Here is a 26,855-nt window from a genome sequence, read left to right as displayed (position 1 = left end):
GTGTCCCCCAGTTGCCCTCCTGCCCACCTGGCCCAGGGGATGCCTCCTGCTGGTCTGAGTCACCCTCCTGGTTCGGGGCCCCCACCTCCCGGCGTGCCCCGGGGGGCACGTGGGCCTGGCTCTGGGGACCTCTACCTGAGCAGCAGCCAGGGGTCCTCACCTGCTCCCTCCGCGGGCTGGACCCACTGCTGACACCACTGCCGTGTGGACGTGAGTTATGAAGGGCCCTTCTCCTTGGAGTTTCCTTGGCTATTTTGTCTTATTTAGTCTTAGAAATGAACTTAAATTTTATTTGCCAAGTTTCATAAAACAGACAGCTCCTCCTGAGATCTGGAGCAGAACTGCATTAAATGAAGAGGCGGTGTCTCTGCAGACTGAGGTTTTGCCAGACATCGTGGTCTCCCTCAGTTGTCACACTCGGTGGGAGGGGCTGTGCACAGACCCCCAACTGTGAGCACCGTCCTCCAGCCCATTGGGGACATTTGTTTTTACTGTGTTTCTTGGTCAAATTGACAAGCATTTGACAAGCATTCCCTACGCCATGTTATTTTAATTTTTTGAGGAGCTCTCTTTTGGATTTTTAAAAAATCAAGTTTTATTTGCTTTCCAGTTAATGAATTTCTGTTTTTCTCCATATTTCATTCTTTTTTTACTTTCTTTTGTTCATTTTGTCCCATTTTTGATCTAGCTTCTGAGTTAACTGCTATGTTTCTTTAACTTTAATAGTACAGCCAGGAAATGATGAACATGATCTAACAGAGAATTCTCCTGGGGCCATTTGTCCAGGCCCCACCCACGTTGGTGATGGGTGTTTATCCACAGAAGCCTGATTTCCTCTTCGACCTGCGGTTCACTTGGAAGAACAGTTGAAAATTTTCAACCCGTCAGATTTGATTGCCTTTTTGGTATCCTTTATATTTAGTTTTATGAAGTTAAGATCTGAGAATATGGCCTAAGCGAGTTTTCACTTTTTGAAATTGGTTTGAGCTTTGATTTGCAGCTTGATTTTGGGTCATCTTTTAAGCTTTTCCATGGGATTGTAGGGAAAAAATGTCTATTCTCGCTATGCATACTGCAATTTATATACAAAATAGGATCAAAATTGCTCACAGTGGGACTTAAGTCTTCCACACACTCACTATGCATGTTCCATGGGGATCTCTTGAGTTAGGCCACAGGAGTGAGCGTCCCCTCCACGGCTGGATGTGGCCGCATCCTCCCTGCACATTCCTGTACCCGGTGCAATACCATGTGACTCTTAGAACTTCCGCACCAGGCGGGGTCTGGGTGAGAGGCAGGAGTGGGCAGGGCAAGTGCCACCTCAGTGCATAGTTCAGACCTCCGCCTGTTATCGCCTGTCATCCCCGGGCCAAAGCCAAGGGGCGATGACTCCCCCACCTCCCCCTGGGCCACGCGCACCTTCAAAGCGACCTGTGTTCCCAACAGCCCGACACCCACCTTGGCTGACATGTCTCAGCTTGTTTACTCCTGTCCTGACACAACCCCGCCAGCCAGAGGCTCCGTGACCCTGGAGTGGAGCCAAGGGCGCTCAAGCATCCATTACACCCCTGGGGGAGGACAAGGCCCCTTCCCTGACGTCCTGAACCCCCAGCGCAGACATTCCTGGTCTCCATCTGAAAGCAATGCTGCCCACGACTGTGGGCCCTAAGGCTCAGAGGTGCCCTGACTCCCAGGTCCCTCTTCCTGTGAGTGGCCTCAGTCCTCCTGAAGTCCTCATCCAAGTTTTCTGGGCACCAGAGACCGCAGTACACACTTCGTTGGTGAGGGCTGAACAGATGCTCAGGATGCGAGGCCGCAGGACACTCGGGGCCGATCCGTCGTGCACCAGTGCCTCAGGGCGAGAGCCGGACCGTTGGCCTGACCCTGTGGTGGCTGCGTCCTTGGGTGCCTTTGAGGGAATCTTTCCAAAAGGTGCTTGTTGGGGTGCCTGTGGCATGCGTGTGTGCCCATGTGTGCATGTGCCTCTGTGTGCTGGCATCTGGTCTCAGCCTTGCTTCCAGAGGTGACACATGATACCGAGGCCGAGGCTTGGGGGAAGGCACGGTCCATCCCACTCGCCAACCAGGCCAGAGGCCACAGGCTCCCCAAGGGGCCCTGAGCCTGGGGCGGCCCAGGCGTGCTGGGCGGGTCCAGGGCCCCGTGTCCCTCCCGCGCTGAGCACCGCCGGTACGTCCTGGTCCCCCCGCCGCGGTCTCTCCGTGTCTCTCCATCTCTCTCCCCCCACCCCTTCTCTCCACGCTCCCTCACCTCTCAGTCTGGTCTCACTCAGCCCGGGTCACCTTGGCTCCTGTCTCCCTTCTGTCCCCCCTTGTTGGGCATTTTGCAGTCGAGGACAGTCAGCTCCTCCGGTTTGTGAGGATCACATTCCTTCCGCACTCTCTCCTCGGCGCAGCTCAAGGCCACCCCCGCAGCCCGTCCCTGGGCCCTCCTTTCGGGGATGGACCATTTCCCTGGGTTAGGCCAGGGTGTCCCCGCAGAGCCCGAGGGGCCTGGGCAGGAGCTGGCAGCGGGGAGAAGTCCACCATCTGCCCCCCGAAGTCTGGGAGAAGCCCTTTGGGAGGCTGGGCGCCACGGACCCCCAAAGATGAGCCTCCCTTGAAGTCCTCCCAGGGGGAGTCGTGCCCCGGATTGGGACCTCGGCAGGCTGGCCTGGACAGCAGTGAGCAGGCCCCTTGCTATCTCAACCTTGACTTGGGGTGCGGGGCTCTACCCGGTGGTGGAGAGGGAAGGGGATGGAAGGGGGAGGGGATACGCTCTGGGGGGGTGGTCCCAGGAGGTGGTGAGCTGGGGACGCCTGGAGCTGACAGGCTGGGGTACCCCGTCGCGGGGGGACAGGGCTGGGTGGGCCAGGTATGGGCTGGGGGCTGTCGGCTGTCATTCACTACAACTGCTGAGCGTGTCTGAGCTCCCCTTTGAGAGGGGAGGGGTCTCGTGGGGCAGTAGACCCTGGACATCTCTGTGAGCAGGCATGACTGGAGCCTGAGGCTGGTGAGGCTGTGGTTCAGCGCTGCCGGGCCCCTCCTGACCCCTCCCGACCATGGGTCCCCCCAGGGACCAACTCTCGCTCCCTCTGTCACCCCGTGGCAGCTACTCCGATCCTGCGTGGAGCCGGAACATAAACATCTGACGAATAGACTGTTAAAGCCAAGAGAACCACTTAAATCTACAATGACTGAAGCACAAGATCCGTCCTCCAAAATGACCGCTCGCCTCAAGCCACTTGATTCTGCACGTCTCTCTGCTTGGCAATCCCACTTTCCAGCCAGCTGCACCTGTGGGGCCTCTGGGACCCTGTGCCCTGGTGTCCAGGCTGCTCCTGGCAGCAGGATCACATCCTGGACTCTGGAAGCCCTTCCCTCTTCCCACGGAGGAGCGGCCTCCTGGTGACAATGCCCATGGGGTGCTGTTGGGCACCATGGCCCAGCCAGACGCTGCAGCCCCAGCTGGGCTGAGCCCGCCTGAGACCCCTTCGGGCCAGTGACACCCCCCACCCCGCCCCAGGCCCAGCGCAGGGTCCCTGAGGGACTTGGGGGACGGAGCTCCGATCCTCACTGTGGGCCTGCTCGGGGCAGCTGCTCTCTGCACACCTGTGCACACCTGTGTGTGCCATGGGCGCCCACCCTTCCTGTCCCAGTCCCAGGGTGCTGTCCGTCCTGCTCCCCCAGGGGCCGCGCTGCTGGTCTGGGCCAGTTCCCAGACTTGGCCAATGGCAATGGCTCACGCTCCTTTGTGCCATCCTTTAGGGCAGCGGGAGGGCGAAGCCACTTTCTGAGGTTGTGAGGCCAGCCTCCAGGTTCTCCCCCTCCCAGCAGAGAGGAGTGGGGAGCAGTGGGGCTGCCACAGGGGCTGCTTCCCACTGCTCCAGCCTGAGGGTCACAGCCTGGGCACCCGCAACCTCCCTGCCATGACTCAGAGGCCGGCATCCCTCACCGTCACGGGCCTCACTGCACCAGCCAGGTCAAGACCAGGGGGGTCGGTCCTGCCGTGAGGAGCGGGGAGAGACACTGGCCTGTCGCCTTCCTGGGATCCCTCCAGGGGATCCGAACAGACCTCCGGTCCATTCCTTTGTCTTTGTGCCCCTCTCGCAAATTACTCGGCCTCCCTCGGGGAAGCTGAGCCTGTGCCTTGTTGGAGTCCCCAGTCAACCACCAGAGCAAGTGTGGGTCAGGGTGATCCGCACAGAAGGCTGCTTGGGGGGAGGGTGCCCCTTCCAACCCCACAGTCCTGTCTCCTGCCTGGCTCAGTGGCCCACGTCCCTGGCTTGAGTTTGCGGGTTGGCTAGGAAAGGAACATCTCAGAATGAATGAACCAAAAAGAAAAGGCACAGGGTGGCGGCGGGACAGGGTGTGCGGAAGTCAGGGGGTCCGCACTCGTCGAGGGGCGGTCACAGCTTGCGGGGCGCGGGGGACGCGTCTCTGTCCAGGTCCGTTCCCGGAGGCCTCCAGCACAACCCCGAGCTGTGATCAGTATGACCAGAGCCAGGCGCTGCGGGGGTAGGCGCTGCGGGGCGCGCGAGGAGTTCGGGAGGGGGCTCCGGAGGGTGCGGCCGGGCGTGAGGACGCACGGGAAGTAGCCCGCGCTGGGCGGCCAGGGGCGTGTGATCGGGGGCGGCGACGCGGTGGGCTGGGGTGGGGACTCAGTCCCGAGTCCCGGGGCGCGGGGCGTGCGCGCGGAGCTGCTGCGCCCGGCCCGCGGAGACCTCTGGTGCCACAGTGGGGCGCGTGTCAGAGACCGTGCAACTGCCGTCCGCGGTGACGTGCGGCGGGGGCGGGACCAGGTGCGCCCCCTCCCCCAGCCTCCCGGAAGCGAGCCGCCGCGGGGCATTGTGGGCAGTGTGGTCCCTTCTAGCGCCAAGCAGCGGAGGCCGCGAGCGCGCAGGTAGTGGGGCTCCCCTGTCTGCAGGAGCTCCGGGGTGAGGACCGGGGGCTGCGGGAGGAGCTCGGGGGTGCACGCGCTCCGAGAGTCGGGGTGGACGGGGGCCGGGGGCTCTGGGGCCCGGGGAGAGCATAGGGTGCATGGGCCCCTGGCGCAGGGCTGGGCGCGGGGGCGCTGGCGCTGAGTGAAGGGGTGGTGAGTCCCACGTGCAGCCTCGCCCCATGTGGGAACCCAGGCGCACGCCCCAAGCGTCTGTCACCTTCGGTCTCCGCGCGGGCCTGTGGAGAAGCCCCCGGTGCGCTTCTGGTCTCCAGCCAAGCCACTGTCGTTTCCTGCGCCCGGAGTCTGTAGTTGTGAACAACTTCCCCTTGGAGCAGCGCCTGGCGCGGTTGGAGCCCAGCGCTGGAGACTGTCCAGAGCAGTGGGAAGCTCTACACGTCTACGGGAGGAAAGCTATCCCCCGGGTCCTATCCGAAACACTTGTCCTGAGTGTCCAGGTATCCGCCAGGCACACACGTGTGTTCACGGGGTTCCTCGCCATGTGGGGATCCCCGGCCGCAGGTCTCAGATTACAGGTTGGAATCTGGGCCAGCTCGGAACTCCAGAGTGCATCTAGAAGCAGCTGTCTCCCAGGCTGCCCCCAGTGCTGGAGCCGTAGTCCTCGGAGCTCCCTGCTGGGGCCCCAACGTGGCTGGGGAGAACCTTGCTCCGCGTCCGCCCTTTCCTCTGCACCCCCACCCCAGGCCCCAGTACAGGTGGCCTTTCCTCCCGGGGGCCCTGCTGCTCCTGTGTGGCGGCCCGGGCTCCCGGGATGGGGCCAAGCAACTCCCCGTGACCCTGCAGTCCCGCCATGGGCCCATGAGCTGGCAGCCCTCCGCTTGGTTTGGAAGGTTTGGGAAGCGCGTCCGGTGGTGCGGAGCCAAGTGTGGGAGACTGTGTGGGAGGGACACACCTTCCAAAGTGGGCCCTGCCTGGTGTGGCGGGTGTCCCTTTAGTTCGGATCAGTGCCACCGCTCACGGCCCCGGGTGGTGGTCCCGCAGTGCCGGCTCCTTGAGGCCTGGCCCTTCTCTCTTCAGTGAGGCCTGTAGGGGCGTTTCCGCCTGTGACGGGTGGCAGAGGTCACCGCTGCCTCGCGGACCCCTCCCCACAGTTCCGCCCTGGGTGCCCCTGCAGGGGCCCTCTCCCCGTGGGGAGCCAGGGGTGCTGGTGAAGGGCGGGCCCAGGACTGTGCCCCCCACAGGAAGTTGGAGGAGGGCCTTACGTGGGTGGAAGGGACAGTTTTAAAGCAACGCTCAGGAAAAAACGTCAAGCAGGGATGACAGTGGCCATTTCTGAAGGGAGCCCCGCGGGGTCTGATACCTTCTGTGCTTCTTGGAATCCTCACTGCTGTTTCTGCTCCCCTGGCACGGGGCAGGGGGAGGCTGGGCTCCAGGGGTCACTGGGCCGCCACGGGGCGGTAGAGGTTTCCTAGGATAGGCAGCTGCCTTTGTCCGGGGTGGGCATCTTCACTCACGTCCTTGGAGAGTGGGTCCCTGGCACCCGGGCTGAGTGAGAAGCACAGAGGTAGTTTGAGTCCCTCTTTCTGGCGCGTGTGATGGCCCTTCCCAGCCCCCGTGAGAAGGCTGCCTTCCTTCGGCCACCCCTGCTGGGTGGCAGGCCTGAGGCTCAGGGGCTCCTTGAGCAGATGTTTTCGGAGACAGCAGGTAGAAGGCTCCCCGTGCAGCCTGGGAGACCCGCCAGCCAGTGGGCTGCGAGACCGTGTGCACGTGAGCCCAAGGTGAGCCCTTGGCCCTTTGCTTCCTGTGATCCAAGAGTAGAGGAGGCCTGGGTTTCTCCCTACTGGCCGGCGGAGGCCCCTCCTTCCTTCCAGCTGTGCTGTAACTCAGGAGGAAGGTGAGGGACTCCAGCACTGAGCACAGCGTCCCCAGATTGTAGGGGTGGGGCTGGGAGGGAGGGGGCGCAGCTCGTGGGACACTCCCCGAGACCCCATGTAAACCCCGTCCCCCCAGCCCTGCTCCCCGGGTGTCAGCAGACACTGCCCCCTACCCCTACCCCCACCCCCCAGCTCCCCGGCCAATGCAGGGTGTGGACCCTTGCATGTCCTTGCTTCTGGGGATGGCGGTGATCCACCACTGTGTTGTGACCCTGGAGGACTCCTGGGACCCTCAGGGCTGGGCGCCGGGGCCCTGCGGCCCATCTGCATGTCGGCCTGAAATACCAGAGGCGGAGCTCTTATCGGTGACCAGCTGGGAATTCCGGTGAAGAGCTGGGAATTCCGAGGCAGCAGCTCCCTGCGTGCTCGGTCACCTGTTCGGGCGTGTCTGGGGGCCGAGTCAGGGTGCAGAGTCCTGGCGTGTGTCCGAGGCCTTCAGACACACTTCTGACAAGCTCACTGGAGTCTCAGAAGCACCGCCTTGGGGTTTCAGAAGCCATGGGAGTCCAGGAAGTAGAAAGAAGAAGCTGGTGAGCTTGCTGGGTTCTGGTGCCTGAGACTTCCGCCCCGGGATTCCGGGACGCCAGGTAGGGAAGCCTTTGTCATCTCTTTCAGAACAGGGGGGCCAAGAGCAGGGGTTTGTAAATTCTGGGCTTTGTAAATTCTTGGCTGTTCACCCCACGCTGGGTGCTTATCTGGCTGAGAGTGTGCTTTTTTCTGGCACCCAGGGAGCAGCGCCTCGGGAGTGGGAGAATGAACTTGGGGGACTCCTGGGGCTGGAGTGGGGGGCCGTGTGTGCACCCCCTGCCCCAAACAGCAGAGTCTTTCTGCTGGAGCCATTTGGCCTGTGTGTCCTTGGGGGACCACACCTCCCGGGGGGAGGGGTGCTGGGGGAGGGGTGCTGGGGGAGGGGCCGGGTTCCAGCCCCCCTCCTAGCTGGTGTTTCGCTTGGCCCTTGAGAACGTTGGGACCTGGGACCCTGTAACTCCTGGGCCACTGTTGCCCCCTCACCCCTACCCTGCCCCTCATTGTAGCTTCACAAACAAACCTGCCAGCCACAGCTTCTTCAGGGGGTTTACTGCTGTCACACAGCAGCCCCCCATTTTCCCTGAGTCACAGAAATAAACACAGGAGGAAGGAACAGCCGGGCTCATTTGACTGCAGTAGTTCCCCTTGCTGAGCAAGGCCCAGGCCTGTGTTGAAATCACGGTACTGGGTGAAGTCTTTCTCTGCCCTCGGTGGCCCCTGGGGGTTCTCTGTCCCCATCCCTGACCCCTGTACTGTGGTCTGGTGTGTGCCTGGCCCGGCAGGTCCTCCTCCTGCCACGTCCTCTGGGCTATCGCGGGCGCGACTGCTTCTCCTCTGGGTCTGGCACTTGGACACGCCTGGTGCTGTGACCCCGTGAGGATCAGGCCGTCAGACCTGGCGGGGGAGGTGCACGCAGCCCAGCAATCGCAGCCGGCGCCGTGAGCACGTGAGATGAGCCCAGTGTCCCCGGGGACCTGGATCTTAAATTGCATTTAGTTTTCGTTACTTAACATTTATGGGCCCCACGTGGTTGGCAGCCACCCTATGGGAGCTGCAGCCCTGGAGCCCCCAGAAGTGGTGACAGCGTGGCCTGGCTGGGCCTGGCTCCTGGATCGTCACAAGCTCCAGGTTGGACCACGGGGCTGGGACTGGGGCTGGGGCTGAGGCCTCTCCACCGTGTGAGGTTGAGCCCGATTGAATGCCGGGGGGAGGAGCCCTTTGCAGCCAAGTTTCCGGGGGTGGGAGACGGCTGCGGGCTGTCTGCTGTGCTGCCCTGACTCTGGCTCTCCTTCCCAGGCACAGCGTCCCCTTCGGTCTCCTGCAGGGCCGTCGGGGACCTGGGCAGCATGGCCCTCTCCGGCCCGGAGGTGGAGAAGCAGGTGCCGGCGGAGCCCAGGCCGGGCCGCAAGCTGCAGTCCTGGTGGAGCCTGGTGTTCTGCCTCTGCTTCTACGGCTTCATGGCCCAGATGCGGCCCGGGGAGAGCTTCATCACGCCTTACCTCCTGGGCCCCGACAAGAACTTCACGCAGAAGCAGGCACGTGGGTGCGCGTGTGGGCGGGACGGGCCGGAGCGCGGGGGCTGCTCGGGCTGCGGGCGCTGGCGGCTACCAGGTCCCCGCTGTTAGAGGGATGGCGAGTCCGGCAGAGGGGTCTATGCCTGCCGTGGGCCTCTGAAGGGAGAGTGCAAGCGGGCCCCCGCCCGCCCGCTGTGCCCTTGCTTCCAGCAGAGGCCTGTTTGCCCAAAGGGATTACGGAAGGAATTTGCCTTTTGCTCAGAACAAGGACAAAGGATCTCATTGGAACCTGACTAATAAGCTTATACCTGATGGGAGTCTCTGGGGTCAAACGTGGAGTAGAAGCAGCAACAGGCAGTGTCCCTCCCGGTTTCTGTCTCCATAAAATAAAACAAATCAAAAGGGCTCAGAGGCCGTTGGTTGATGAAGCTCACGGTCTAGGCTGTGGTCACCACACCTCGTCCTGCCTGAGGACTGCCCGCCACCCCAGAGCGTGGCCCCGGCCCGCCAGCCCTGTCTGTCCCCTCCAGGGTGGCCGCCGGCCTCCACACCCGCTGTCGCTGTTGCTGGCCCCCTAGATTTCCCACTTGATTTCTTCAGGGAGTCCCTGCCTCTCCCTGGCCCAGAGCTTGGCCCCAACCCCTCAGCAACCCCAGAATTAAGTCACATGGAGTCGCCGTGCAGATGAGGCCTGTTCCCTCAAAGTAGTCCTCCTGGAAAATGGACACACTGGGGTGCCTGGGCTGCGTGCACAGGCTCAAATCTGTGTGTGTGTGTGTGACTGTGTCTGACCGCACGGCCAGCACTGCAGCCAGAGGGGTCACTTCCCAGGTGAGTCCGGGGTGGGGGCTTGCCCCCCTCGAACAGCCAGTCTGGCACATCCCTCGCTCACTGATTGGCCAGTTCCCCGGACACCGCTGTGTTCTGCAAGGGGCTGTCTTCCACTGCGGAGGTGACGTGAGTGAGTGGGAAGCTCCGTGAAAATAACCAGAAGGAAAACCTGTCATGAACTCCCCCCACCTGCCCTCTTAGCTCATGCAGTAACTGATTAAACAATAGGTTGCAGAAATTAAGCCACCCACCAGGCCTTGGACGTGACTGGAGGACGGCAGGGGCCTGTCTGGGAAGAGCCCGGTGGGTCTGTGACCCTCCCACACAGATTTGGGCTGCAGCTGCCCAACTTGCATTCAGGACCTCAAACCCCAAACTGAGGGCCTGCCCACCCCTGCTCCAGGGGTCTCCGGGGTCTCCAGCTCGTCCCTGAGGGAAATGCTGCTGCTGGTGGCTTCCTGCTGTGACCCCCTGCAGCGTGAGGCTGCTTCCAGCTCCTCGGGCCAGCACCCGCGAGGCACTGTTGAGTTTCTGCCCATCTGATAGACGGAAGAGCTTGCTGCTGGGTTTGCATTTCCTCGATTTCTGCCGCGGTCCCGTGTTCCTGGCTGTCCCCAGAGCGAGGCCTCAGCCAGTCTCCCCCTCCCTGTGGGCGTCTGCCTTCCTGTGCCTGGCGGGCTCCTGGCGCTGGCGGGATCCACCGCCTGTGGGCAGCGGATTCTCCTGTCTGCGCCGGCCTCCTCCCTGCTTGCCGTGTCCTTTTATGCCGCAGCTTCACCTTTTAATTCTGCTGGATTTTCCTTTTGGTTTGTGCTGAGTGTTGCCCCACATGCCACCACCGCCGGTTCGTGAAGTACCTCCGGAGGGGCCGAGCTTTGCTTTGCGCCTTTGGGCCTGTGATTCCTCTGCATCTGAGCTGCCTGGGTTGGGTCGTGCCCCCACCCCCGCCATGATGACCCCTGCCCCTCACACAGCAGTCCCTCCAAGCCCATGGCTGACCCTGCCGTTCTGGCGGGATCCTCTGTGATGGCCCTGTCCTGTCCTCCCTCCCCTGTCAGGCAGGACTCAGCGACCCCTGGGTGCTGCCAGGTGTTGGCTCGTGAGGCTGCTCCTCCTGGAATGCGGGTCCCCTCTGGCCTGGCCTGGCCCTGCTCCCCAGTCCTGCCGGTCCTCAGGGCCCATGGCGCCCCATCCTGGTCCTGGCTGCTGTGGGGCCCCAGCCAGGCCTCCTGACTTCAGAGCAGCTGCTGCCCTGAAGCCACCTGGGTCATGACCTGGCCCCAGCTCCCACATCCTGCCCATCAGCCTGGACCCGGCCCGTCCAAACCGAGGTGTTGGGAAGTGGCCCAGCGATGCTGGACCGAGGCCAGTAGGGGGCCGTCCTCATGCCCCAGGGACTTTGTGGGTGCCCGTGCTCCCAGCACTTCACAGGTGTGACACAGGGCAGCCTCTCGCCTGGCCTGTGTGCTTGCCCTGCCTGAGAAGTGTGGGCAGCGGGACGGAGAGTCCAGCTGGTGTCCCTCAGCTCTGACCCCGTGGCCCTTGCAGCTGTGCAAGCCATCTGCCAAGAGGTTTCGTCAGCTAACTGAGGGATGGTTTGATGTTCCAGGACTTTTCCATAAACAAGGCTCTGACCCCTGCAGCTGGCCCCCATGGCTCTGGAACCAGCGCTGGTTACTCATCCTGCCCCAGGGACGGACTTGCACCAATACTGTCTTAGACTGTCCTGGGGCCATTAGTGCTCGGTGTTTGGGGGAACCACAGCCTTTGGGGTCAGCCGTGGCTTCTGGTGGGCATGTGGTGCAGGAGGCCACCAGGCAGGGGAGCCCTGGAGGTGGTGGGTGTGCGTGCCAGCCCGGGGTCCTGGGCACACACTGGGAAGCACTGCCCTGGGGCTGGCTGGTCAGGTGGCACATCCTGGGTGGACAGATTCGAGGGCTGCAGAAACCCGCAGGTGAGCCGGCCACTAAGCGGTGGGCTCGGCTGGGCCCCACGTCCTGGCCTGGGCTCGGCCCTGGGTCCTCCGTAGCATCTATAAAGTGGGCCTTGGTGCCTGCTGGCCTTGCAGGGCTGAGGGCCCCCTGGGCTGGCGCAGGGATCGCCCCATGGTGTTAGCAGGTGGTCAGGCCTGAGTCAGGTAGGACCCAAGGGAGGCCAAAGCCTCTGAGAACCCAACAAGGCCCGAGGCTCACCTGGTGCTGCCCTGGCTGATCTGAGCCATGGCCGGGCCCTGGGCAGCATCAGGTGGAATCCCTGGGTGAGGCTCTCAGTCGGAGCCCCTGGGAGGTGTCAGATGGGGTCTGGTGCAACCCCTGTGAGGGGCCACCTGCTGAAAACCCACCTGGGGCCTCAGGAGAGGCTCTGAGCACAGGGTGCCCCCCGTGTCCATCCCCCAGGAAGGGGCCAAGGCCAGGGGCCTGGGCCTCTCGTGAGCTGGGACCTCTTGGTGGGGCCTGGGCCCAGGTGAGTCCAGGATAGCCCTTCCTGGGCGGCCATGGGCACATCTGGCTGTTGTCCCAAGTGGGTCTGTGGCTCTGGCCTCTGCCCTGTGTGCCCAGGAAGGAGGTTCCTACTGGGCCAGCCCTCTTTGAATGGAGAGCTGAGTGACCGAGGCTGCGGGCAGCTCCCTTGGTGGAGCAGGGAGTCCTGGGTCCCGTGGACGCATCCCCCTAGTCCTGCCTGGCAAAGGGGGGTTGAGGGCCTGGTCCTCTCCTGCATCCCTTGTGCCCTGGGACCGAGTGGGATCGGCCAATGAAGGCCTTCCTTGGCGGCCAGCATGAGTGTAGATTGGTCACAGCTCTGTTTTCTGTATCGGTAGACTTAAGGTGAGATCATATCGTGTTTTTATTTAGGTAGAAACAAACAAGCCTGGATCGGCATGGCTTAGCATGTAGTTACTGGTTATTTTCAGTGTACTTACCGGCTCTCTGCATGTGTCAGCACCGAGCTACTGTCTGAGAAGCACGCCCGTGGGGGATGAGGTCAGGGTAGAGCACGGTCGGGGGTCGGGCTGTGCTTTTCTCCGTTTCCCTGGCTGCCCTGGACAGTCTTAATGGGCTGCACGTTTTTGGAGGACAGCGCTCCCCACGTAGTCCTGGTGGGGCGCCGTGGTAAAGGGGTGCGTGGGGTCCGGGTGGGGCTCCCAGGCACCCGGCCAAGCCCGGTAGACGTGATGGGCGACGGGCACTCCGGGGGCTTGGGGTCACACGCCTGCTGTCCCGCAGGTCACCAACGAGATCACGCCAGTGCTGTCCTACTCCTACCTGGCAGTGCTGGTGCCCATCTTCCTGCTGACCGACTACCTGCGCTACAAGCCGGTGCTGCTGCTGCAGGGCCTGAGCTATGTGTCCGTGTGGCTGCTGCTGCTCTTCGGCGCGTCCGTGCTGCACATGCAGTTCATGGAGTTTTTCTTCAGCATCACCATGGCGGCCCGCATCGCCTACTCCTCCTACGTCTTCTCGCTGGTGCCCCCCGCCTGCTACCAGCGCGTGGCCGGCTACTCGCGGGCCTCCGTGCTGCTGGGTGTCTTCACCAGCTCCGTGCTGGGCCAGCTGCTGGTCACGATGGGCAGGGTCCCCTTCTCCACGCTCAACTACATCTCGCTGGCTTTCCTCACCTTCAGCCTGGTCCTCACGCTCTTCCTGAAGCGCCCCAAGCGCAGCCTCTTCTTCAACCGCGGAGCGCCCGCGTGTGCCGGGGCCTCGCCCTCTGAGCTGGACCGGATGAACCTGGGCCAAGTTCAGCCCACGGGTGGGAAGCCGGGCCGGCTGCCGGCCTCCTGGCGGGACTCGGCGCTCGCGCACATGCTCCGCGAGCTGGGCCGCACCGCGCAGCTGCCGCAGCTGCGCCTCTGGTCCCTCTGGTGGGTCTTCAACTCCGCCGGCTACTACCTGATCGTCTACTACGTGCACATCCTGTGGAACGTGGTCAACCCCACCACGGACACCACGAGGGTCTACAACGGCGGGGCGGATGCCGCCTCCACTCTGCTCGGTACGCCCCGCCTGCCTCACCCAGACGGGGGTGACCCGTGAGGCCAAGGACGGCGCCGACGCGTCTTGTCTCCCCAGGTGCCATCACCTCCTTTGCCGCCGGCTTCGTGAAGATCCGTTGGGCGCTGTGGGCGAAGCTGATCATCGCGGTGGTGACGGTGCTGCAGGCTGGGCTCATCTTCCTCATGTACAAGACCAGCAACATCTGGCTGTGCTACTCGGCCTTTGTGCTCTTCCGTGGCTCCTACCAGTTCCTGGTGCCCATCGCCACGTGAGTCGGGCTGGTGCGGGGTGGCCATGTGGGACTGCTGGCAGGAGAGTCCCGAAAGACTGGTGCCGAGGGTGGGCAGCTGGAGGGTCGTGCACTGTGTGTATCGAGAGGCCTCCTTCCAGAAGGTTCCATGGGGAGCAGCAGGGGTATGTGCCGGGCAGCGTGGAGCAGGTGTGCTGGTACGTCACTCACATCAGGAGGCGCGTGAGCCCTGGGTGGCTGTAGCCAGGGCCCCACGTGTCCACAGCATGCCCCGTCCTGGCCACTGGGATCGCAAGGCTGGGCAAGGAGCCACGTGGGTGTCCCCTTTGCTCCCCCCTTGAGCCGCAGTGTCCACAGGGACCGGACCTTGGGAAGTCCTTTCTTCCAGTCTCCTGGCCCTGCTGTCCTATCTTGGGTCATTCCCATCCCCTCCCACTCCTGCTGCTGGGCACGGTGGCCCACAGCCCAAGAGTGACTGGGTGACCCGGCTTGCCTTCTGCCTGGGGGAGCCCTTCCCCTGATGCCCTTGTGTTCCTCACAGTCCTGGGGATGCTCCAGCACTGGCCCAGGGACATCCTGGGAGCTGCGTGCCGACCACCCATGCCTTCCAGAACCTTCCTCAGCCTGCATCTTGCTGGCTTCTGACACCCTCGTACACCCTTTGGACTGGACCTCTCACGAAGCTGCACATGCACACCATGTGTTCACCCCAGACATGTGCTCACACCGTATGTGTTCACACCATAACATGCCCTCATGCCACACACAGCACACGTGCTCAGGACACATGCTTACACCTCCTGCACCTGGCAGGTGGCCTGTCATTGTCCCCAGCTGTTTGGCCCTAGCTCCCCTCTGAGCCCCATCTCCCTGGGGACACCTCCCTCCGCACTTCAACTGTCCACTCCGATCACACACAACGAGATCTGTCCCTGCCTGGTGTTGAGCTCAGAGCGTGTCCTCAGACTCCTGACCCTCTGCAGCCGTCGCCCCGCAGCGTGGTGGCCTGATTCCCCTGAGCCGTCTCACAGGAGCGCCCGGCACCCAGCGTCCCTCTCCTGCCCTGGGCTGCGTCCTTCCTTTCCTCCCCCTCAGGGTCAGTGCTGCCCAGACACCCCGACTACCCTGGCCCTGCTCTCTTGGTTTCTGCTCCTAATGCCCCCCTGCCCCCGTGGCCGTGGCTATGGCCTGGACTTCCATGCAACCTGGATGCTGTGTCCTCCCCTCCTGAGGCTCAGCCTGCAAACGTCCCACCTGTCCTGTCACTGTCAGCGTTCCGGAGCGGGCGCCAGGGCCGTGGGTGTCTTTCCCTCACTTCTCCCAGGACCACTTAGTGTCTCACGTGTTCTTGTTAATTGTAGAAGCCATAGATGTTCGTGGCAAAAAGATCTGATACGATGCAGAAAAGGTCAAATGTGAGGCAGAAAGGCGTGAAGGAGACAGCAGACCCCCTCAGACCCCAGCCCCCGTGGCTGACGTGGGTGTTGGGCTGCCTGGGGCGAGCCGGGGTCACTCTGCACCCCTGCCCCTCGTAACCGCGTGGCTCCACGTCAGAGGGCATTGTCGTTGGTCCTCCTGGTGATAAGGCCCCTGTCTCCGATATCTTCCTGTGACAGACAACATGGGAGCCACACCCTCTCACCTACATTTTTCTTCCCAAATTCTGATAATGGCCTCAGGTGGGTCCTGGAAGGGAACCGGCCAGGTCAGAGGGCACGTGCTTTGGAAGGGGGTTTCAGAGATGTTGCAGACGCTGTCCAGGCAGGCACACAGCCCCTGCGGGTGGTGGAGGGCGGCCCGCGGGCCAGTTGCCTTTCCCTGGTGTCCCGCCCAGTTTATACCGGTGGCTTCTTTTTCTGCTGGGATTTCTTTTTTCCTGATTATCTGCAACGCGCTTACATCTACCACACGTGACAGGAGCCTTTTATTACGTGTTGCCGTGTTCCCGTTTGCTTTCATCCGACTCTCGGAGTTGGTGCAGCACTGCCTGAGTCGGTTGTGTGTGTGGTGTGGCGTCCTGCCTGTGCCCGCGGGACCTGGCCCAGCTCCCGCTTCCCAGGAGTTACTCTGTCATCAGGGACCTTTGATCCGCCTGCTGTCTTCTCTTAGTTAGTGCGCCGTTTGTCACATGACTGCTCATCCTCCCACTTCGTGTACTGTCCCCTCCCCCTGAGCCCCCCAGCAGAAGCTCCTCGGTCACTCTCTTTAAAGGCTTCTTGGGTATTTTTGTTCATTTATTCTTCAGAACTTTAGGACACTTCTGATCAGTTTTTTCTTTTTTTTTTTTAAAGGCACTTTGGGGCTTTTAATTGGAAGTATGTTCAAATGTTAATTTCTTTGCCGAGCACTGCAGGCTCTGAGCGTATTAATTCCTCCTGCCTCCTTTGTTTGTTTTACGGTTCTTTCTATAATGTAGTGAATCACTTAACGACAAAGGACTTTAATCCGGGATTTTCCTCGTACTCTGTCCGGGCAGTGCCCTGTCTGTTAACGCCCGGCTCTCATGAGGCCGATTTTCCGGGAACCTGTAGCGATTACGACTTACTCTGCCCTGGAGTTACCAGGAGACTTGAAGCATCTCCCGAGGTTGCCTCTGCACCTGGCTTTGCACTCGCTTTGTGAGTCGTGCAGGAGGACGTGCCAGATCAGGACGCAGCCCCGGAGCGGTGGGCCGCCTGGGCACTGGGCGGGTCTCGCCTGTCCCCCGCGGCTGTTCCTGGCGGCCCAGGAGCGCTGCCCCGCACCTGGGCCTCTGCGCCTGTGCGTGCATCTCGCCCCCAGCTGAGTCTGACCTCGGCCGCTTCCCCGTTAAGTTTTCAGATCGCGTCTTCTCTTTCTCAAGAGCTCCGCGCCCTTGTCTTCGGAGTCAACACGTTCCTCGCCACTGTTCTCAAGACCATCATCACCCTCGTTGTCTCCGACAAGCGGGGCCTGGGCCTCCCGGTCCGCTCTCAGGTGAGCCCCCGTTTTGGGCTCACTTCCTTGAGGAGGGAAGGCTCTGGGGCGTGTCCTGGCCAGGCCTCCTGGTGGCCACCCAGCCAGTGGTGTTGCCTTTCCCGGGACCCAGACCACAGACCCACTGAGCATGGGGCGTCTCCATCCAGACCCTCTGGACTGAGCGGGAGCAGGGAGGGAAGGGTCAGAGGGCAAGGTGACAGGGGGCCACAATCTGGCCTGTGCGGCTCCCTGCCAGGGCTGAGTTTGGGGCTGTAAATGCCGCCCGCGTCTGGGCAGTGCGGTGGGCACGCGCGGTGGAGTGTGGTGAGACCTCTGGGGCCTCCAAGGCTGGCCCGGGTGCAGGTCGCTCTGGAGGCGCTCTCACTGGCCCTGGGCGCCCCCTGCACTGGCTGAGGTCCCAGGAGGGACAGAGGCGTGGCCGAGCATTCCCTGTGCCCTCGTTCAGGTCCCTGCCTGCGATGGGTCCTGGCTCACGGGACAGCTGTCTGTCTCCTCTGTGGAGGGCAGCGGAGAGTGGAGCTCGTGGGGTTGACGTTGGCGCGTGCTGGCCCCTTTCCCATCCCCTCCCTCCATCCGGTCCTAGGCGGGTCCTCGGTCTTCCAAGAAGAACTTGAGAATTCCTGTTCGCTGTGAGGCTGGGGGCCGCTCGGGCATGTGACTCCCGGTGGCCTCACCCAGGGCAGGACCACTCTTGAGTGAGCTGGAATTAGCCAGAGGATGGTCCCGTGGGAGGGGTTGTTACTGGGCTCCCTGGGGATCCTGCCCCACCCTCTGCCTGTGGGACGCAGCCTCCATCTGCTGGGAGCCCAGACCTCCCTGGGGCTTGGTCGGCTCCATGGAGAAGTCCCAGCCCTCTGTCCGAGGTGCCTTGGTGATCTCAAAGCTGGCCAGGAAGGAAGTCCCGGGCATGCGAGACCCTCTTGTTCAGAAACTGGCTTTTTGGATGGGGTTTGGACATCCATTTTGGTGAAGGACATCAGAGCCTCTGGTCCTTTGTGTCCACACGGGCAGGCAGGTCTTGGCCCTTGGTCACCAACGGGGCCCTCCAGGGACACTGCCCCATCCACCCCAGGCTGAACACTGGGGACTGTGGCTGAGCAGGGTGGCCAGGCTGGACTCAGGTCCACAGGTGCATGTGCAGCTGCACCTACAGGGTGGGCGGGAGGGGTTGTCCGGAGAGCACAAGGCCTGTCGTCCAGAGGTGGCGGGCTGGGGCCTCCTTCACCGGGGACCCTCCAGGGGAGGCCTCTCCCCCAGAGCGGTGGCCTCCGCAGGGGAGCATGTTGTCCCCTGGCCTTTCCATGGGGCCTTGCCTGGCAGCTGTCCAGCTGGCCTGGGAGGGACCCCAGCACCTGGGGGAGCCTCTCCCTTTCTGGAGCCCTGGGTGTCCCGGCTCTGGGCAGCGGGGCTTCCAAGGGGCCCAAGGCGGGGGGCAGGGGCTGGGCCTTCCTCGCCTGACCTGGCCCCAGCCCCTTCCACGTGACAGCTTCTGGCCACGTTGGGTCAAGCTGATGACAATATATTGATTTTTCTCCTGCTGGATTAATCTCCTGGTTAAAAGGTAACTCTAGAGGTTTGTTCGTAGCTGGAAATCCTGGGGGCGTCCAGAAGGAAAGTCACCCCGGCTCGTGCTACTCACCTTTCCTGCGTGTGGTGCTCCGGGTGCCCTTTCCCTCCGTCCTGGGTGGTGAGAGCAGGGCAGAGCCGGGGGTGGGAACCAGCACGGAGCGTGCAGGGAGCTGGCCTGGGCTGGCTTGTCTTTTCAGTTGAACTCTACTTCTGGGTCACCACACACTCACCTGTGGGGTAACAGGGGATGCAAAGACCCACGTACCTGGTGCGGGCCCAGCCTCCCCACCAGTCACGTCCTGCAGTTCTGCGGCGCGGGCGCTCTTGGGATACGGACCGCGCACAGTCGAGATGGGAGCATACCCCCTGCCCCCTGCGGCCACACCGGGCCCCCACCCTGCCTCCTCCCCGACCGCTGGCCACCACGGTCTGCCCCCCATTTCTATAGCGTTGTCATCGCGAGAGTGGGACCCTGCAGCTGTGAGTCGGGATTGCCTTCCCCACTCAGCCCAAGTCCTGGAGACACGTGGCTACTTCACTCTGGTCCTTTGCTGCGTGGGGCTCCGCGGTGGCTGGACCACGGCTCATTTACCGACTCACCGCCAAGAGCCCTGGCTTTATCTGGTTGGGGGCTGCTCTAAACATTTGTTTATAGCTTTTTGTGTGAACCCAGATTTCCATTTCTCTGGACAGATGCCCTGAAGTGCAGTTGTTGAGTCACGTGGTGGCTGCCAGACTGTTTTCCACGGTCGCTGCACCATTTTACATTCCCACTGGCCGTGCCTGAGGGATCAGGTTTCCCCACATTCTCATCAGCTTTCAGTGTGGTCACCATTTCTGTTCGGCCGTTGCGAACAGTGTGGAGGGCTGATGGTCCCTGTGGTTTGAATTTGCATTTCCCTGATGGCTGTGATGCTCTTCTTCCCACGTGCAGCTGCCATCTGTACATCCTCTTTGGTGAAGTGTTTCTTCACTTTCTGCCCATTTCCTAATTGGCTCCTTTGTTTTTTCACTTGAGTTTTGAGAATGTCTGTAGATTCTAGGTAGTCGTCCTTTGTTGGGTGTGTGCTTTGCAAAGTCTTCTCCCTGCTCATAGCTCACCGTCTCATCTTCCTAATAGGGTTGTTTTCAACATAAGTTTTTAATTTTGATGAGGTCTGATTTATTCACTTGTCCTTTTGGGGATATTAGTTTTGGTGTCACATATAATAACTCTTTGGCCCTGGGTCCCAAAGATTTTCCCCAACATCTCAGTCTGTGACCTGTTTTGAGTTAATTTTTGTGTAAGGTATGAAGCTTACAACATTTCATTCCTTTGTCTGTGGATGTCTGGTTGCTCTAGCACCATTTGCTGAAAAGACTGAATTGCTTTCCACCACTTGCGTGAGTCTGTTTCTGGGCTCTCTGTCTGTTTTGTTGAGCTATGTGCCTACCCTCCCTCCACCACCACACTGTCCTGTTTGTGTAGCTAGGTGGTAAGTTTTTGAAATTTGGTACACTGATTACTCCAACTTTGAAATTAAAAAAAAAAATTATTTTAGCTATTATAGTTTCTTTGCCTTTCCCTATAAATTTTAGAGTAATCATGTGTATATCTACAAAAATTTTTGCTGGGCTTTTGCTAGGAATTGCATTAAGCCTGTTTATCAATATTGGGAGGACTGACATCTTTTATTATGTTGAATCTTCCAACCTGTGAACATGGTATGTCTCTCCATTTATTTAGAACTTTGATTTCTTTCAGCATTTTGTAGTTTTCAACATGCAAGTACTGTAGTGCTGTGCACGTTTTGTTAGATTTATTCCTAAGAATTTCAGTGGTTTTTGAGCAACTGTAAATGATACTGTATTTATAATTTTGGTGTCTGCATTAATCTTCTAGGGCTGCCATAACAAAATATCACAGACTGGGTAGTTTATGCAGCAGAAATTTATTCTCTAACAGTCTGGAGGCTGGAAGTCTGAGATCAAGGTGTCAGCAGGTTTGGTTTCTCCTGAGGCCTCTCTCCTCAGCATGCAGATGGCCGTCTTCTCCTTGTGTCCCCATGTGGTCTTTCCTCGGTGTGTGTGCACTCCTGGTGTCTCTCTCTCTCTTATAAGGAGTCCCACCCTCATGACCTCATTTCACCTTAATCATTCCTGAAAGGCCCCATCTCTAAATACAGTCACACTGGGGCTTAGGGCTTCAACAAATGAATTTTGGAGGGATACAGTTCAGTCCATAACAGTGTCCAGGTGTTCACTGCTAGTACAGGCAGACTTCACTTTATTGTGCTTCACAGATACTGACTTTTTTACAAGTTGAAGGTTTGTGGCAACCCTGCATTGTCAGATGACAGCAGTTTTTAGCAATAAAGTATTTTTATTAAGGTATGCACATTGTTTTTTTTAGACATAATGCTGTTGCACACTTAATAGACTATATTATTGCATAAACATAATTATTGTATGCACTGGGAAACCAAAAAATTTGTGTGACTTGCTTTATTGCAATATTTACTTTATTGCGGCGGTTCGGAACTGAGCAATATCTCTGAGGTCTGCCTGTATAAGAAATACACTGATATTTGTGAGTTAACCTTGTATAGTCTTGCTGAGGTCACGTATTAGTTCTGGGAGGTCTTTTTTTTTTAACGCTTTTTATCTATTTTTCTTGCCTTACTGTTACTGGCTAGAACTTTTGTCCTTATTATTTCCTTTTTTCTGCTTGCTTTGGATTTATTTTGCTCATCTTTTTCTAGGTTCTTTAAATGGGAGCTTAGATAAATCGTATGAGAATTCTTCTTTTCTAATATTTCCATTTATTGCTATACATTTCCCTCTCAGCCTGCTTTAGCTGCACCCCACAGATGTTGATATGTTGTATTTTCTTTTTCATTCATTTCTATGTATTTCTGTCTCCTTTCATACTTTCTAGTTGACCTATGATTATTTCAAAATGTGTTGTTTATTTTCCAAGTGTTTTGATATTTTCCTGTTATCTTTCTGTTATTAATTTCTATGTTGATTATGTTCTATTGTGATCAGAGAACACAATCTGTATTATTTCAATTCTTATAATTTGTTGAGGTTTGTTTTAGGGGCCGGGACATGGTCTATCTTGTTATAAGCTCCATGTACACTTGAAAAGAATGTGAATTCTGCTGTTTTGGGGTGGAGTGTTCCATAAATATCAATAAGGTCCTATAGTCAATGGTGGTATTGCTTTCTTCTCTATCCTTATGGATTTTTTTGTCTGGCCTATTGTTGAGAAGGGGTGTTGAGGTTTCCATTTATAATTGTGACTTTGTCTATTTCTCCTTTCAATTCTGTCGTGTTTTTGCTTCACGTTTTTGCAGCTCTCTGTTGCATACACATACACTGGATATCTTGGTGGATTGAGCCTTTTATCATTATATAATGTTCTTCTCTGCCTGTGGCCATTTTCTTTTCTCTGAAGTCTACTTTACGTGATATTAATATAGCCATTCTGCTTTCCTTCGGTTAATGTTTACATGACATATTGTCTTCCATCCTTTTACTTTTAACTTGACTATATTGTTATACCTGAGTATCTTGTAGATAGCATACGGTTGTCATGTTTTTTTAATCCACTCTGCCAATATCTGTCTGTAATTGGTTTATTTAGACCATTTATATTTAGTGTAATTGTTGATGTATTAGTCCTTATGTCTGCCATTTCATTTTTTGTTTTCTTTTTATTCTCTCTGCCTTTTGTTTCTGTTTTCTTTTTTTGTGCCTTCTCATAGATTATTGATAGATTCTTCAGAATTTCATTTTGGTTTATCTATTGTATTTTTGAGTGTATCTCTCATGGTAACTTTTTTGATGGTTGCTTTGTGTATTAAATGGCCAGTTGTAGTGAAGTATTGAAATCTCACCTCCTTTAGGTCACTTTTCTCTCTACTGTTTAAGTATAAGTGCCTTACTTATTTCTTCTGTATACCATTAGAGCCACCTAAGATAGGATAATAACTTTTGCTCCAGCTGTCAAACATTTAGGAAACTGAAGAGAAGGAAAGTCTATTTACCCGCAATTTTGATCACTGTGTTCTTTCTCCTTCCTGATGTTCCAAGTTTCTTATCATTTACTTTCTGTTTAGAGAACCTCCTTTAAGCATTCTTTCAAGGCAGGTCTGCCAGTGACAAATTGTTCTTTTAGTTTTTCTTTATCTGAGAATGTCTTGATTTATTTTTCATTCCTGAATTTTTCAGTATGAGAAAAATTTGTCATTTCCTTGCGGCCTTCCTGGTTTCTGATGAAAAATCCACTGTCGTTCTAATTATTTTTCCCTTAAGGTGTCATTTTTTTTTCTGGCTGCTTTCAAGCTTTTTCCTTTTTCTTTGTCTTTAACTTTCAAAAATTTGAATATAGTGTGTTGGTCTGATTTGGGGCGTGTTGTCTTGTTTGGGGTTCTCTCAGCTTCTTGAATCTATAGGTTTATGTCCCTTGCCAGACTTGGGAAGTTTTCCGAGTCATTATTTCCTCAAGTACTTTTTCAGCCCCATTTTTTTTCTTTCTTCTTATTTTACACCCATGACACAGTGTTACATTTTGTCCCCTGGAGAATGAGGCTCTGCTTTTTTTCCCCCATCTGTTTTCTCTTTGTTGTTCAGATTTGATGATTTCTATTGTTCCATCTTCCAGTTCACTGATTCTTTTCTCTGTGCCCTCCATTCTGTTGTTGAGACCATTTGCTGAGTATTTATTTTGGTTATTATATTTTTCAATTGTAACTTTTCGTCTTTATCTCTCCTGTTTCTTTGCTGAGACTTTTTTCATTTGTCTCAAGCATGTTTGTTATTGCTTGTTGAAGCATTTTTATGATGGCTACCTTAAAATCCTTCTCAGATAACTTTAACATCTCTGTCATCTTGGTGTGGGTGTCTGTTGATTGTATTTCATTCATTTAGAGATCTTTGTGGTTGTAAGTATGCTGAGTGATTTTTTTTTTTTAATGAAACCTGTACGTTTTGGCTGTTATGTTTTGAGACTCTGGCTCTTATTTAATCCTTCTGTTTTAGCTAGCTTCTCCTGACACCAGCCTAGCAGAGGACTAGGGGCATGCAACTCGTTATAGCCAGGTGGGGTGGAATTCTAGGCTCCCGACTCAGCCCTCCTCACACTGAAGGGTGGGGTGGGGCTTCTCCTTACTGCTGGGCAAGGAAGGGAGTGCCAGCTCCCCACATGGCCTGCAGTGGTCAGGAGGGCCATGGGTGCTTCATTACTGCTCCCCATGTGGCCTCCAGTGACACTGGTGGGGGAGGGGCATTCTCACTGCTGCTGGGTGGGGTAAAAGTCCTGACTCTTCAGGGAGGGGGGGCACCACCTGGGGGGAGTGAAAGTCCAGGCTTTCCATGTGGTCCCTATGGATGAACATTCCAGCTCCCCACTGGGCCCTGACCAACACCACCCGACGGGGGTGAGGGGTTTTACAGCCTGGGTCACGAGGGCGGGGTCTGGCTGGAGGAGAGTGGTTCCCATTCATCAGTGTCCTGTCCTGCTGGCTGGGGTGGGGTCCCTCTCCTGATCCTTCGGTCGGAGCAGCTTTTGTTGAGTGTTTTCTTCTGTGTTTCCTGGTATTTCTGGTTTGTGGGCTTCTTTGGTTCCTTTAAAAATACTTGCAGCAGAAAGAAAAAAAGCCCAGGGAACACATTGCCGTGGTGCCCCTTGGATTCCAAGGTCCCAGCTAGTCTGCCCCCATCCACTTTTCAGAGGCACCTTCTGTGTGTCGTCTGTGCAGTGTCCAGGGTTTTAATCGTACTTGGGAGGAACAGGCAAGTCATGCCAGCTCCGTCTTCCCGGAAGCCAAGTCCCCGACGTTTCATTTCCTGGTTTTGCTTCTGAAAATGAGCTTTCCTAGAAGGGCTGAGCATGCAGTGCTGAGGGGTTCTCGGGGAGACCACTTGGGGCAGCTGAGCTCCGGGGCCGTGGGCGGGACTCACACTCGTCTGGCCCCCACACGAAGTTGACCACCCTGGACCCCCTGCCCACTGCGGTCTGAGAACCGGGGGGAGTTTCCCGTGTGCAGGGCACTCCTCCGTGTGCGTCACCGCTGTGCAGCTTCACTGGTTCCCGGGTGCAGGGCTGCACTGCCCTGGGGCCATGGGGGCTGCGGGGGCCGCGAGACCTGGGCGGCCTGTTCTCCTCCACCAGCCTCCGCCCGCACAGGTGTCCTCCGTGAGGACTTGGCCCCAGAGCCCAGTGCACATTTGCTGTCACACAAGGTGATCAAAGTGCTGCGGGGCAGGTGGCGCAGGCGCAGAAGTGCTGGGTTTACAGAAGCTCCGCTGGGTGGGTGGGGGCTGGGCCCTGCTCCTGCCTCCCTGGCCCCTGGGTGCCCGCCCCCCTTGCCATGCGTGCTCCCCTGGCCTCTGAGCGGGAGGGCGTGAGGGCGGGTGCCCCGCCCGCCTCACCTGCGCCCTCTCTGTTCCAGTTCCTCATCTACGCCGTGTACTTCCTGGTGCTGTTTGCCGCCTATGTCCTGGCGGCCTTGCTGGCCGGCCTGCGCCACTTCCGACAGGGCCGCCACCAGCCCCTGCCGCCGGCCCAGGAGCTGATGAGCCCGGTGTGGGAGCCGGCCGCGCAGGACGGGCCCGCCCCAGAGGCCGGCGTGCGAGCCGTGGGGGAGCCGATGCAGCAGCCCGAGGCCAAGGCCTGACCCTGCCCGACCTGCTCTCCTGGCCGGTGGGCGGCCAGGTTCCTGACACCAGAGGCAGCGAGCCTGGGCCTTGACCTCACAGCTGACACGTCCCCAGCAGCTGCCTGTCTTGGTGTCAGCAGCCAGGTTTCCGGCATCGTCCACGTCGTCAGGTTGTGGCACTGGTGACTGTCGGGCCCCCGTGCTCTGTCCCTGAGACCCAAGCCTCGGGGGCCTCCAGCCTCTGCGAGGGGCCCTTGGCTCACCCCGAGCGGGGCACTCCTCAGCCCTGCTTCACGCCCTGGCCATGACCCGCGGCCTGCCGGGGACGCTCAGGCAGCTGCCCGGCCACTGGGGGCTGGTTTGCTGTCCCTGCCTACACGTGGCTGGTGCGGGGGGTCCACGTGCCCGCCAGACCTCCCTGCTTTCACCCCCTTGTCCCAGGGAAATGGCAAAGTGGTCCCAGACGCAAGCCCAGGGGACCCGGGGCCCACGGGGTGTCCCGGGCCCTGGGGGTGGGGACCGTGTTCCTGAGCCCGTGGCTGAACTGTGACGTCCACAGTTGTCCAGGTACTTCCGTTGTGAACAAGGCTCTGTTCCTTTTTTTAAAAAACAGACAAAAATGAGGACCCTCTTCTGGCTTGTTTCTGGGGGAGAAGTGGGTCCCTGGGGGTGGCGGTTCCGTCGGGTGGAAGCCCGGGAGCACCAGCTCCTCCGTTCTGGGCTTCACCCCAGGTCCTCTCTGTCCTTCGATCCGGAGCTGGGTTGATGCTGGCCCCCTCCCGGTGATGGGGGCCACTCACGCGCCAGCCCCCGGGGGACTTGCCCACGTTACCCGGGCACTGCCGCCGGGCCCGAGAGCCGGTAGTGCTTCCTCTGAGATGTGACACCGTCCACCTGGCCCCAGGCACGTGAAGCAGACACACAGCCCCAGGGGACCCCTGACTCCACGCATCCATCCGGTCAAGAGAGGGTCCCAGCCCTGCCCCCCAGCAGGTGAGGACCCAACCCCGTCCTGAGCTGAACCCGGCCCCTCCCATGGCCTCCGGCCCTCATCCAGGGTCTTTGGGAAAGGTCGCTGCTGCGAGTTCAGAGCAGGACGCCTGGTGGAGGAGGGGCCGGAGCTGGCTGCCCCCTGGGACCCCTGAGGTCGGGTTGGGTGAGCAGGGCGTCTCCGGGCACCCTGAGGGTCAAGGAAGAGGCTGTACACGCAGCTTGACTCAACTCACGGCTGTTGGTGTGGGTCAGATAGGGCAGGTGGTCCCCAGGCGCCTCCGCTCAAGACACCACAGCCGACCCCAGGGCGCTGCTGGGAAAGGGCAGCACCCCCTCCATGCTCAGGGAGCTGGCGGGGCTTGATGGGTGGAGGAGGCTCGCCTCTGGCTACTGACCCAGGAGGCAGGGCTCTGCTCTGTGCCCCCCATGAGCATGACCCAGCGCCCTGGTCTCCCGCTGCCCCCTGCTTCCCCTGCAGCCTCCCCACAGGCGCTGGTCCCCCCGCTCGGCCTCTGCCAGCCCCGGTCCCGAGCTCCTGGGGCACCACTGAGCCCCTGCTCTGTGCAGTGTGCACGGCCCCTCGGGCTCAGACATCTGCCACAGCTGTGGGGGGCACGGGGGCCGGGGCCGGACCACCTACCCGGCTCCGAAGAGCTTGTGAGGCTGCTGGCCACTGCCAGGGAGACCCTGAGAGAGAAAAAAGGTGTGGGGCGCCTGTGGCATCCATGGACAGCCGTGTACAT

At 58.7% G+C, this 26,855-nt stretch overlaps 1 protein-coding gene across 1 annotated transcript; it reads left to right on the top strand.

Moving 5' to 3' along the window:
* Window positions 1-8,249: 8,249 nt before the first annotated feature.
* SLC19A1 (solute carrier family 19 member 1) lies at window positions 8,250-25,742 on the top strand. The gene is made up of 5 exons (XM_079705582.1): window positions 8,250-8,893; window positions 12,928-13,696; window positions 13,774-13,966; window positions 16,762-16,903; window positions 24,913-25,742. Exons 1-5 carry the CDS (start codon window positions 8,705-8,707, stop codon window positions 25,135-25,137), a joined length of 1,518 nt encoding a protein of 505 aa, XP_079561708.1. The 5' UTR covers window positions 8,250-8,704; the 3' UTR covers window positions 25,138-25,742.
* Window positions 25,743-26,855: the final 1,113 nt, after the last annotated feature.

This window comes from Hyperoodon ampullatus, assembly GCF_949752795.1.
Source record: "Hyperoodon ampullatus genome assembly, chromosome: 5".
Lineage (NCBI taxonomy): Eukaryota > Metazoa > Chordata > Mammalia > Artiodactyla > Ziphiidae > Hyperoodon > Hyperoodon ampullatus.
Note: the sequence above shows the minus strand (reverse complement) of the source record. Positions and strands in the feature narration are given on the sequence as shown.